Consider the following 13,514-nt stretch of genomic DNA (forward strand, 5'->3'; position numbering starts at 1 on the left):
CAAAACAAAAACAAACCAACTAAAAACACTGAAAGCAGCCAATGGAACAGGTATTTTATATACCAATGCTCATAGCAGCACTATTTGCAATCGACAAAGGTAGAAGCAACCAAGTATCCATCAACAGATGAAAAGATAAACTGTGGTGTATACATATGTGGAATAGTACTCAGCCTTAAAAATGAGTGACATTCTGATGCATACTAAAACATGGATGAACTGTGAAAATAAGCCAGACACAAAAGAACAAATATATGACCCCACTTATATTAGGTATCTATAATAAGGAAATTCATGGAAAAAAGAAAGTACAACAAATATTACCAGGGGCTGGGAGAAGGGGGAAATGAGGAGTTACTGGAATTAGAGCTTCTGTTTGGAATTAAGAAAAACTGAAAATTGACAGTGATCATGGTTGCACAACAGGGTGAATATACCTAATACCACTGAATTATACACTTAAAATGGCTACAATGGTAAGTTTTTCATGTATATTCTATAACTAATAAAATTTTAATTGAAATATGTATTATATATTGATTATACCTCAATAAGTTTGATTGGCAAAGGTTATAAAACTTAAATAGCTATTGCTTCAAGTTCTAACAACAGGGCGTTTTTACCCACACTGACTGGGAATGCATGTTGATACAATGTTTCTGCAGGGCATTTTGCAATTTATCAGAAGTCAAGAAATATCTTTTTTTTTTTTTGTCTTTTGTCTTTTGTTGTTGTTGTTGTTGCTATTTCTTGGGCCGCTTCTGTGGCATATGGTGGTTCCCAGGCTAGGGGTCCAATCGGAGCTGTAGCCACCGGCCTACGCCAGAGCCACAGCAACGCGGGATCCGAGCCGCGTCTGCAACCCACACCACAGCTCATGGCAACGCCGGATCGTTAACCCACTGAGCAAGGGCAGGGACCGAACCTGCAACCTCATGGTTCCTAGTCGGATTCGTTAACCACTGCGCCACGACGGGAACTCCAGAAGTCAAGAAATATCTATTGCCCTCTACCCAATCATTCAAATTCTATGAATCTGCCCTAAGGGGAAAGAGGGAAAAAAAACAGATAGGCACAAAGATTTAAGCATAAAAATTTTTATCAATATATTGTTTAAATATTATAATACTATCCAAATATAGAGACAGGGTAAATAAAATGATCAAACATTCACAGCATATAAAAAGAGATATATCGGAGTTCCGGTCTTGGCTCAGTGGAAACGAATCTGACTAGCATTCATGAGGATGCAGTTTGATCCCTGGCCTCACTCAATGGGTTAAGGATCAGGTGTTGCCGTGAGCTAAGGTGTAGGTCGCAGATCTGGGGTTGCTGTGGCTGTGATGCAGGCCAGCAGCTACAGCTCTGAGTTCCCCCCTAGCCTAGGAACCTCCATATGCTGCGGGTGGGGCCTTAAAAAGAAAAAAAAAAAAAATCACAATATGTATACTTAAAAAAAAACCTAAACAAATAACTAATAACATTAAAAAATACATAATGTTATAAAGGGAAGAGAAACTTATAAAAATATATCATGTTGTTCTGCTTCTCTTTAAGTTGAACAAAGTCAAGGAACAAACTTACATACTTCAATAGTGATTATCTCTTAGCTAAATTAAAGACCCTTATCATAAGCTATCAAGGTGATATGACCCAGGTCAGAGCAGACCTCACTGCTAGAAGCAGTATTTAAAGAAGAGTGTTAAAAAAAAAATCCAAACAGAGGGCTTATCTATTCATCATTTTCATCAAATTAGAATTGTTTTACAATTAAACTTCAATCTGAAAAAGAAAAAAACAAAAGTACTTTGGAAAGGATTTTAAATGTCTCTTTTTTAAAACCAGTAGAGGGCACCCCATTCAAGGATATAGTTTAAATTTTAGCTGACATGTTAAGAATTTATTTTCTTTCTTGTGAACATACCACAAACTTAAAAATACTCATAAATGACCTAAAAAGCCCTATTTTGTAATGCCATATTTTAACTTGGGAGAGTAACATTAGAAAATGTGTTAAGAATAATTATCCAAATCCCGTGAAATTGGGTTGTTATGATCATTATACAACTACAGATGTGATAAATTCATTTGAGTAATAAAAAAAATTTTTTTCTAAAGAATAATTATTCAAAAAAAGCATTTTGTGAACACCTATTGTTTCTACCATATTTTGCAGCATGGAAGCTTACTATTCCACCACTGGCACATTTCACAAACCACTTAACCTTTATGATTTCATGTTCTCCTCAAAAATCAAGTAGGCTTGATAACACCAACTACAATTTCTAAACCCCATATACTAAGTACCCACTAAGAACCAGGCACTGTGCAAAGTATTCCATATAACTTATCTCATTCAAAATTTTATACATATATACATACATTATATAAAATGGAATCACTTTGCCCTATATCTGAAACTAACACAACATTGTAAATCAACTATACTTCAATTTTAAAAATTTTATGTCTGTCAATCTTTCTGTTCTGTAGATATGTTTATTTGTGCCATATCTTAGATTCCATATATAAGTGATATCATACGGTATTTGTCTTTCTCTTGCTGACTTTATTTCACTCAGTATGAAAATCTCAAATTGCATCCATGTTGCTACCAAGTTGCCAAGGGGGAGGGAGAGGGAGTGGGATGGACTGGGAGTTTGGGGTTAACAGATGCAAACTATTACATTTAGAAGGGATACAATGAGATCCTACTGTACAGCACAGGGAACTATATCCAGTCTCTTGGGGTAGACCATGACGGAAGATAGTAAGAGAAAAAGAATGTTCATACACACACACACACACAGACACATAACTGAATCACTCTGCTGTACAGCAAAAATTGGCACATTATAAATCAACCATACTTTAATGAATAAATAAATAAATTGTTACCAATCTATGAATTACATACACTATCCCCATTTTAAAGATGAGGAAACTGACTCCACAATTATAATAATTTGCCCAGGGGGCAGATCTGTGATCCACATCCACTTGCCTGGGAACCTCCATATGCTGATGCAGGTGTGGCCCTAAAAAGACAAAAAGACAAAAAAAAAAAAAAAAAAAAGAAAGAAAGAAATACAAAAGTTATGTGCAGAAGATGTGATGCAAGGATGTAAAAAAGGAGTCTTTTGTTTTATTAAAGTATAGTTGATTGATAACTGAATCCAAAGCACTTTCATTATCCCACAAAGATTTCCCAGGAAGCAGAGACTCAGAAAGAGGCAATCAATCATCTTATCATGATTTATTGGCAACCAGAGCCCAGAGCCTACAAACATTTTATCCGCCATGCTTTTCAGCATGCATGTTGCCGCCATAGTAAGTACACATCCTTCCATCAGGAATTTATATACTGTCATCTCGTTAGTTTTTTGTTTTGTTTTGTTTTGCTTTTTTTGTCTTTTAGGGCCGCACCTGCGGCATATGGAGGTTCCCAGGCTAGGGGTCCAAGTGGAGCTGTAGCTGCCAGCCTGCACCACAGCCACAGCAACACCAGATTCGAGCCAAGTCTGCAACCTACACCACAGCTCACCGCAACACTGGATCCTTAACCCACTGAGCATGGCCAGGGATTGAACCCACGTCCTCACAGATGCCAGTCGGGTTCGCTAACCACTGAGCCATGACCAGAACTCCCTCATTAGATTTTTTAAATAATCTTAAGGAAAGAAAGTGACAAGGGAAAACTCCTTAGGAAGCATAACTAAATTAAGAAGGAGGGATAAGTGTAAAGTATTTGATAAAGAACATTCAAAAGAATAACCATTATGGAGCTCACAACGGTTCAGCAGGTTAAGGGCCCAGCATTGTCTCTGTGAGGAAGTAGGTTCGACCCCTGGTTCAGTGGATTTAGAATGTGGTGTTGCTGTAAGCTACAGCATAGGTCACAGATGTAGCTCAGATCCAATGTTACTGTGGCTGTGGCATAGCTGCAGCTCCAATTTAACCCTTGCCTGGGAACTTCCATATACCACAAGTGTGGCTGTAAGAAGAAAAAAAAAGAGTAACCATTAACAAAATTTTCAAGGGAATCCTTCTACACTATCGGTGGGAATGTAAGAATGTAAATTGGTGCAACCACTATGGAGAACGGTACCGAGGTTCCTTTGAAAACAATATACATATGATCCATCAATCCCATTCCTGGACATATATCCAAAAAAAAATCATAATTCGAAAGATACACGCACCTCAATGTTCAATGCAGCACTATTTACAAGAGCCAAGACATGGAAGCAACCTAAATGTCCATCAACAGAGGAATGGATAAAGAAGACCTCATACATATACACAATGGAATACCACTCAGCCATGGAAAAGAATGAAATAATGCCATTTGCAGCCACATGAATGGAACTAAAGACTCTCATACTAAGTGAAGTAAGTTAGAAAGAGAAAGACAAATATGACATCACTTATATATGGAATCTAATAAAAGGATACAAAAGAACTAATTTATAAAACAAAAACAAACTCACAGACTTCAAAAATAAAACTTAGGGTTACCATAGGGGAAATAGTGATGGGGAGATATAAACTAGGAAGAAAGGAAAAACATATACACACTACAGTATATAAAATAGATAATGAACAAGGATCTACTACAGAGCACAGGAAAATCTACTCAATAGTCGGTAATAACTAATATGGGGGAAAAGAATGTATACATGTATATGTATATAGTTTATGCCAACTATACTCCAAAAAAAATTTTTAATAAAAATTAAGAAATAAAATTTTCAGAGGTCCCACTGTGGCACAATGGGATCAGCAATGTCACCGCAGCACTGGGACACAGGTTCTATCCCTGTCCCACCACAGTGGGTTAAAGGATCTGGCATTGCCATAGTTGCAGCATAGGTCACAACTGTGGCTGGATCTGATCCCTGGCCTGGAACTTTGTGTGCCTCAGGGTGGCCAAAAAAAAAAGTTTTCAGATGTAGTTTATACAATCCTAGATTTTATTTAAAATATTAGGATAAGAACTATTATGTAATCTTTTTAAATTTACCACTGGATGCCTATAGAAATTGCCTACGATTCAGAATAATGATTGCTTTAGAAAATTTTGTGATAAGTACTTAGGACTATGTGCTTCTAGCAAATATATGTGTTTTAACTACTTAATAAGGATAATTTATTAATATAAATGTTACTTACATATCCCAGTTTGGAGCTGTTCGCAAATTCTGTATTAGCAACTGGAACTAGAATAAAAAATTAAAATGTATTTCATTCTTGAAATGACTACAGAAAGTGATGACTAAGTTAACAAATCAAACCTGTGTACAAATGAAATGCAAATCCTGAAATAACTACTTACAAAGATGCAGAAGTGTTGAATATATAAAATAAAACTAGTACTTTGTTTCTCCAACTCAATTATATTCCCAAAAGTATGCCCCCACCCCTCACCCCACAAACACATGCACCAAGTACCAAATAAGGCAAATGAAGAAAACATTTTTCAAACCAGTTTCCAAATGAAGGCCCACAAAGGAAAATGCCCCAGATCCCTCTAACTCCTTTCCAAGGATGACTTCGAAAGCTGTTAAATTCCCATGCTTTCATCAATGAACCAAGAGAGTCCAAGAAATAATATTACCAGAGGAAAAGGGGGGAAAAAAAGGTTTAGAGACTCAGTGCTCCCTTCAGTGTTACATCAGAAACCTTAAGAGTTCACCAACAGAAAGACCCAGTAGAAGAACCCCTATTCCACGTGGGCGGCTCACTCCAGCAGCTGATGAAAAAATGTCTTAGAATGTCAGACATGAAAAATATCTTTATAGTTATTACAAGTGAACATAAAATGCAAGATGAGTGTTACAGAAGGAGAAGTTCACAATCACTGTTAACTCAATTGCATTGAGATCTAAGCGTTTAACAGAGAATAATTTTGACAAACCTACAACCTTGATATCTCACTTTTTTCACTGTAACTAAATCAAATTAGTATTTCAGCGCTTGTTTTAATCTCCATCGAAATACAAAAGTTACATAGTTTCCATCATGACACAGCAGAAATGAATCTGACTAGGAACCATGAGGTTGCAGGTTCGATCCCTGGCCTGGCTCAGTGGGTTAAGGATCAGGCATTGCCGTGAGCTGTGGTGTATTGTAGGTCCCAGACGCAGCTCGGATCCCATGCTGCTGTGGCTGTGGCACAGGCCGGTGGCTGCCGCTCCGATAAGACCCCTAGCCTGAGAACCTCCATATGCTGATGTAGGTGTGGCCCTAAAAAGACAAAAAGATTTAAAAAAAAAAAAAAAAAAGAAATACAAAAGTTACATGCAGAAGATGTGACGCAAGGACGTAAAAAAGGAGTCTTTGTTTTATTAAAGTATAGTTGATTGACAATGTTATCTTGACTTCGCAACTAAACTACCCACCAGAGGAGAATGCAGGAGCCTGGTGGCCACTTCCCTGTGACCCGCCACCACACACAAATAGCAAAGGAGGTTCAGCTTGGCTCGGGAGGCTCCTGTGCTCTTCTCAGTGGAGTCGATCTGTGAGCACACTTGTTGCAAAAAGTCATTCCAGTCTTGGTCTTTTAGAAACACCAACTTCTCCACTGAAGAAGAAAGGAAATAGTAGAAGTGGGTATCATGTGAAAAAGGACTGCTGAAAACATTACAAGAAAAATAAAACGGAATACAGAATTTCAGTAGCTAAGATGAAGACACAGAAAATAGTAATTTACACTGTCGAAACCCATCCTGTGTTGCTGTGGCTGTGGTGTAGGCCAGCAGCTGTAGCTCCAATTCAACCCCTGGCCTGAGAACTTCCATAAGCCGAAAGTACAGCCCTAAAGAGAGAAAAAAAAAAGAAGAAGAAGGTAGAGGAAGTTCCCTGGTAGTCTAGTGGTTAGGGCTCGGGGCAGTGGTTTCACCACTGCGGCCAGGTTCAATCCCCAGTCTGGGAACTGCTATCTCGCATCCAGTCGCTACAAAAGTAGATACCTAAAAGAGAATTATGCTGCAACCAAGAACATAACAAAATGCAAAGTTAAATAAAACTTTATTATGAAAAAGTAAGATAGCCTTTGTATAAATAAAGTAACCTAACCTTAAAATACTGAAAAGGCCAAAAATTTTACAGTTGTTAAAAGGCTCCACTGAAGTTACTGGTAAATGTAGCCAGGTTTATATAATAGCTGAAAGCACCTGGGAGTCCACCCTTCAAATCCCTATACAAACAAAAGACAAAATCTGGGAAATGAGATGCTGTTTAAAATTAGCATTGTTTCTCCTCATCTCTATATTTAAACAGAATAAGCTATAACAATAATCTCCTAAAATAACTCAAAGAGGAAAAGGGAAGGAGTATTATTCTAAAATCATAATCCTCTTGGTTTTCATAAATAGTGTATCTACTTGCCACAGTTTATTTTAATCTGAACATATTTTATTTTGAATTTACTCTGATGTGATTTCAAATCATAGATTCTACTCTAGCTATGATAAAGATTTGTTTTTCCAGATCTAATTTAACAGCTTCAAATACAACTTATCAAACAAAATACATTAAAATATAAGGTATAAAAAAATTCTTGCAGTTTCTGTCATGGCCCAGCAGTTGATTAATGAACCCAACTAGCATTAGTGAGGACGCCTGTTCAATCCCTGGCCTCACTCAGTGGGTTAAGGATCTGGTGTTGCGGTGAGCTGTGGTGTGGGTCACAGACATGGCTCGGATCCTGCATTACTGTAGCTGTAACGCAGGCCAGCAGCTACAGCTCCTAATCGACCCCCAGCCTGAGAACCTCCATGTGCCATGGGTGCAGCCCTAGAAAGACAGAAAGACAAAAGCAGTAATTCTTACCTTCACCTTAAATAAGACTTTCCATAAGGGAAAAGGAAATGTTACAATCATCCTTCAAGCATCTCTAATCCTACACCCTCCTCACAAAAATGAGCCATTTTTTCTGTGGTCAACTGCCCTACTCTCTCAAGTAAATTCTTTTTTTTTTTTTTTTTTTGTCTTTGTTGTTGTTGTTGTTGTTGTTGTTGCTATTTCTTGGGCCGCTCCCGCGGCACATGGAGGTTCCCAGGCTAGGGGTCGAATCGGAGCTGTAGCCACCGGCCTACGCCAGAGCCACAGCAACGTGGGATCCGAGCCGCGTCTGCAACCTACACCACAGCTCACGGCAACGACGGATCCTTAACCCACTGAGCAAGGGCAGGGACCGAACCCGCAACCTCATGGTTCCTAGTCGGATTCGTTAACCACTGCGCCACGACGGGAACTCCTCGAGTAAATTCTTCATTGTGGTTTCCAACCTTCTGCACCCACAAGAGCACCATAAATGTTGGAGATCTAATTGGCTTTACAAAGCAAGGGGCAGGAGAAGGGCCCACCCATTCAACAGGAAAACTCACCCAGCTTCACAGGAACTTTCCCACCCACCAGAGCACAGGGCAGCCCAAACCCAGCTGAGTAAGGTCAAAGGCCAGTACAAATAGATTACAGGTTGTTTAAAATTTATAGAACAATGCCTCAAGAACACAGCCAGTTGGCAAGAAAATAAAAATGTAGCTATTCATAAATAAAATATTCCATGTGCTACTAAATTTCATATTTGTGTTTGTCTGCCATAAATCTATGTGCTTGATAAGCCCCATATGATCCTACCTGAATGTGCTGGTAGATGCAATATTTTGGGATCAAATTTAATTGGTGGTTGTTTCATTATCTGTGGTTAAAAAACAAACAAACAAACAAAACTTTTGAGATGGGTTATCGGTCTCCTGCTCTATCTCCTATACCAGATTATAAATCAATGAGGACAGGAAAAAACACTGTAAAATGTGTCACCAACAAGAATAAGCATTCAACAGAACCTTTCCAGATTAAAATACACAAATATACTTAATATATAAAAATAAAATCATTTCAGTTGATATCTGCAATAAAGGAAAACTCCAGGGAAAAGGGCCAACCCCCTATCTTGGCTTATAATTTACCTCTTGGTTAGAAATTTAGTTATTCAACAAATAGTTACTGGGTACCTGTCAAGGTGAGGCACTTAACAAGGACGAAGGGGGATACAAAGATATAAAAGACATGACCTTACATCTGAGAGCCAACACTCTGGGAAAAGACAAACATCTCTTAAACAACAGAAAAACAGAAAATATTTAATTTAGAATGCAAAACAGGCAGAACATAATTGCAGACAAAATACTTCACAGAAAGTTTTCTAAGAAGTTAGAGAATGCAGTCAGGGCAGGGTTTATGGAAGAGGGGAAGGTGGGCCGAGGTCTGGAAGGAAGGTTAGGACTTGATGGTTGAATTAGATAAGATGCCACTCCAGGAAGCTGTAATCACCACGAATAGGAAAGTACACGATTTTCTCAAGCAAAGTGAAGAAAACATGTAGTAGCTGCATCTGTGAGTTTGGAGTAGCTGGAGTACTTCATCTTGAGATTTTAATTTAAAAATTCAACCATCATATATACCTATGTCTAACTTCTCCAAAACCTCTCTGCAGAGCATTTTTAAAACTTTTGCTGGTATTGTTCTCCCCAAAATAGCATAACCTCATTCTAATCATGAGAAATGCTTAGACAAACCCCCAAGTGAGGGACAGTCTACACAGTATTTGTCCGGTACTCTTCAAAGTGTCAAGGTCATGAAAGACAAACAGAGAATAAGAAATTACCACAAGACCATGAAGGACAAGGACAAATTGGAGGACACTAAGGAGACATAGAACCTATGTAATGTGGGGTCCTGGAACAGAAAAAGGACATCGGTGGCACAGCTGATAAAATTTGAGTAAGTTCAATGGTTTAGTTACTAGCCTTGTACCAGTGTTAATTCCCTGGTTTGGTTAACCATACTCTGTTCTTGTATGATATTAGTATTAGGAGATGCTTGCAAAAGGTATACAGGACCACTACTATTTCTGAATGTTTTCTACAAGTCTAAAACTAGTTCAGAATAAAAAGCTTAAAAAAAACAAGTATAAGGAAACAACTGGAAACAACTGGTGTTGGAAACAACTAAGTGTTGTTATAAAAAGAAATAAAGAGGAGTTTCCGTTGTGGCACAGTGGAAACGAATCGGAGTAGGAACCACGAGGTTGCAGGTTCGATCACTGGCCTTGCTCAGTGCATTAAGGATCCACCGTTGCCGTGAGCTGTAGTGTAGGTTGCAGACGCGGCTTGGATCCCGAGTTGCTGTGGCTCTGGTGTAGGCCGGTGGCTACAGCTCCGATTAGACCCCTAGACTGGGAACCTCCATATGCTGCAGGAGCGGCCCTCGAAAAGACAAAAAAAAAAAAAAAAAAAAAAAAAAAAAAAAGAAATAAAGTAATAGAGTATAGTCAAATTATTCTGGAAGTTCCAGTGGGGAAACGCATCATTAAACATTAAATTTGGCAGAGTATACAGTTACTCTGCCAAATATCTTGAACCCATAAAAAGAAATAGCTCCATTATGAAAAATAGCTGGGTGATCTATATTAAATGTTGTCTACTGAGTAAATAAATATGCATCCAAGAACCCATTTATTCTAAACTATAGTAACGTCTCCAATGAGATGAGAAGAAACAGTCATAAATTAATACATAAAAAGACATTTTTTAAAAAGGAAGCAATAAAATACAGACTAGGTGGTGGAATATGAGTGTGTTAGAGACTGGAAATCAATAGAAAGCAGGAGAACTGAGAAATTTTTTTTTTTAAGGAAAGCAATCAACATTCCCAAATAATATAGTATTACATTCCAAAGACAGGAAGCAACAAAAACCACACTGGGGAGCCCCTGTCGTGGCACAGCGGAAACGAATCTGACTAGGAACCACGAGGGGTTCGATCCCTGGCCTTGCCCTAGTCTGGGAACCTCCATATGCCGCAGGTGTGGCCCTAAGAAGAAAAAAAAAAAAAACTGAAAGTGATGACGGCATTGTCAATCATGGATCTAGAACCATTTCAATTAGCATTTATTGAGAATGTCATCCAGGAGGGAAATAAGGAAGTTGCAGAACACATGGCCACTGCCCTCAGGGAGTCTGAAAGCAATCAAGAGGAAAGAAAAAAAAAAAAAAAACCAAAACCACACTGGGTTAGAAGTGCATTGTAACCATGTCCCCCCAAGCTCCCTGTGTCTGCCCACCATAGACCTGCAATCCTGACCGACTAGGAGAGGTGTGGTCTCTATGCGATCTCCCCACTCACCCACCCCAGCCCGATAAGCCCTGCTCACTGACACCTGCCTTCACAGCACATCAGTGAGGAAAACGTCTGGAGTCCTTCACCAGAGTGGATACGGAGAAGTGGAGGAAGCGAGGCTAAGGTCTGAGGTGTAGTAGTCAGCAGCCACTTCCCAGCCAGTGTACTTACAGAAGGCAGAGCTGCCACAGAGGGGGAAGAAAACTTACCTCTCCTGGGAAATGGAAAGTCATGCAGGAAGAAGAGAGAGCTACAGACAAGGTGGGGATTAGAAATGTAGACATGTGGCAAGAAAGAAAGAAAAGCAGGCAGCAGTAAGACCAGGCAAGAGAATAAGGCAAAGAATATTGGGAATGAAAACATCACCCAGATTTAAGCCCCTGGTTGCTAGGGTGTCTTTCCACACCTTTGGATTATCTATAATGGGAGTGACGACCAGATCTGAGTCTGTGTAGATAAGGTCTCTCATCCGGGACTCCAGGTCCTGCTGACTCAGGTGTGCCCCTGTAATCTGAAACAGAAACAAAAATTACACTTTGTTTCTGTGACTAGAAAAGAGCAAGACAGAGGTAATAAGATGCAGAAGAGGAGTTCCCGTCGTGGCGCAGTGGTTAACGAATCCGACTAGGAACCATGAGGTTGCGGGTTCGGTCCCTGCCCTTGCTTAGTGGGTTAACGATCCGGCGTTGCCGTGAGCTGTGGTGTAGGTTGCAGACGCGGCTCGGATCCCGCGTTGCTGTGGCTCTGGCGTAGGCCGGTGGCTACAGCTCTGATTCAACCCCTAGCCTGGGAACCTCCATATGCCGCAGGAGCGGCCCAAGAAATAGCAACAACAACAAAAAAAAAGACAAAAAAAAAAAAGACAAAAAAAAAAAAAAAAAAAAAATAAGATGCAGAAGAGACGTCACCGAAAAAGCTCCCCTTTATCAAAGGACCTCCGCTGCTATTCAAAGCACTTTCACAGATTGTCTCATCTGATGCTCACAAAAATCCTAAAACTTGTATACCATTGTTCCCATTTTGAGATGAAAAACACAAGGCTCAGAAAGTAAGTGACTTGCTTGTGTTTACCATGAAGGCTGGTTAGTACTAGAAAACAGATCTTCTACAGTTTGATGTTCTAAGCTATGATGAGGCAAACTGATCTTTCAATTACAGCATGGCTTTTATCTTTCATCTACCAAAAATTAATCATCTTATTTCTGCTTTACAGAATATTCGATATGAAGCTTAAATTACATCCTAAAAAATTCTCAGGCTAAAATACTGACTTGTGATACAAGTATTAAATATCAGAAAAAAGAGACTTACGCATTAAGAACTTCCATTGAAACAATGACCAATAAATTGCTAACCAGAAAGCCCAGTCAGTGAAGAGAAAAATAAGCAGAAAAAAAAAATTATCCCAAACTGAGGTAGAGGCATGGATAAAGGGACAGAATAATCAGCCAATAAAGTTCCTGGAAACTAAGACCATCCCTTTGCAACTTGGGAGACAGACATATAAAAAACACATGAAGAGGGAGTTCCCATTGTGGCCTCGGCAGGTTAGGAACCCAATTAGCATCCAGGAGGATGCAGGTTCAATCCCTGGCCTCACTCAGTGGGTTAAGGATCTGGCAGTGCTGCAAGCTGCAGTATAGGCTGGCAGCTGCAGCTCTGATTCAACCCTGGCCTGGAAACTTCCATATGCCACAGGAGAAGCCCTTAAAAAAAAAAAAAAAAAATTAAGGAGAAACTCTGCAAAAAATGTTTTCAGAAGGTTAGGATATGGACTTTCCAAAAAGAAAGACCTGAAAGAAAAGCCAAAATGAAATCAACTGAAAAACTATTAATATAACCTAAGAATTAGTAAGGTAGACCAATTAGAAAATTATACATAAAAATTAACTTCATATACATATAAGCTGAATGTATGCACAAATAACAGGTTATAAAAATATATCTCATTCACAATAGCAAAAAAATAAAATGTTAAGGAATAAACTAAGTGATCAAAAATTGAGGCCTTATTTATTAAAGAAATTAAGTCATAAAACTATGCCCCCTTATTTGAAAATTATATATATATATATATATATATATATATATAAATACAAATCTTAAAAAAAAACTAAAATCTTTTAGGCTACAGAGGACACCAACAAGAAAGGGAAAGGACACAGAATGGGAGAAAATCATTTATCTAGAATACATAAAGAATTCCTGGGAGTTCCCATTGTGGCACAGTGGTTAATGAATCCGACTAGGAACCATGGGGTTGCTGGTTCAATCCCTGGCCTTGCTCAGTGGGTTGGGGATCCAGCGTTGCGATGGGCCATGGTGTG

At 38.9% G+C, this 13,514-nt stretch overlaps 1 protein-coding gene across 30 annotated transcripts in view; it reads right to left on the reverse strand.

Annotated features, from left to right (window-relative positions):
• The window catches only part of ULK4 (unc-51 like kinase 4), a 540,161-nt gene that overhangs the window by 489,318 nt on the left and 37,329 nt on the right, over positions 1-13,514 (reverse strand). For all 30 annotated transcript variants that reach the window (XR_014822784.1, XR_014822772.1, XR_014822770.1 and 27 more), the window contains 4 exons: positions 11,594-11,698; positions 8,644-8,704; positions 6,402-6,583; positions 5,173-5,219 (listed from right to left, as the gene is read on the reverse strand). Coding sequence is in view for 15 of the 30 variants with exons in the window: in XM_084987830.1 (XP_084843956.1) it covers positions 5,173-5,219; positions 6,402-6,583; positions 8,644-8,704; positions 11,594-11,698 (395 nt within the window). In the remaining 15 variants the exon portion in view is untranslated. The remainder of the gene's footprint in view (positions 1-5,172; positions 5,220-6,401; positions 6,584-8,643; positions 8,705-11,593; positions 11,699-13,514) is intronic.

Source organism: Sus scrofa, chromosome 13 (genome assembly GCF_054392235.1).
Source record: "Sus scrofa isolate SSC_HxYL_T2T_F1_AM1 chromosome 13, Sscrofa_HxYL_maternal_Yorkshire_Landrace_v2.0, whole genome shotgun sequence".
Taxonomy (NCBI): domain Eukaryota; kingdom Metazoa; phylum Chordata; class Mammalia; order Artiodactyla; family Suidae; genus Sus; species Sus scrofa.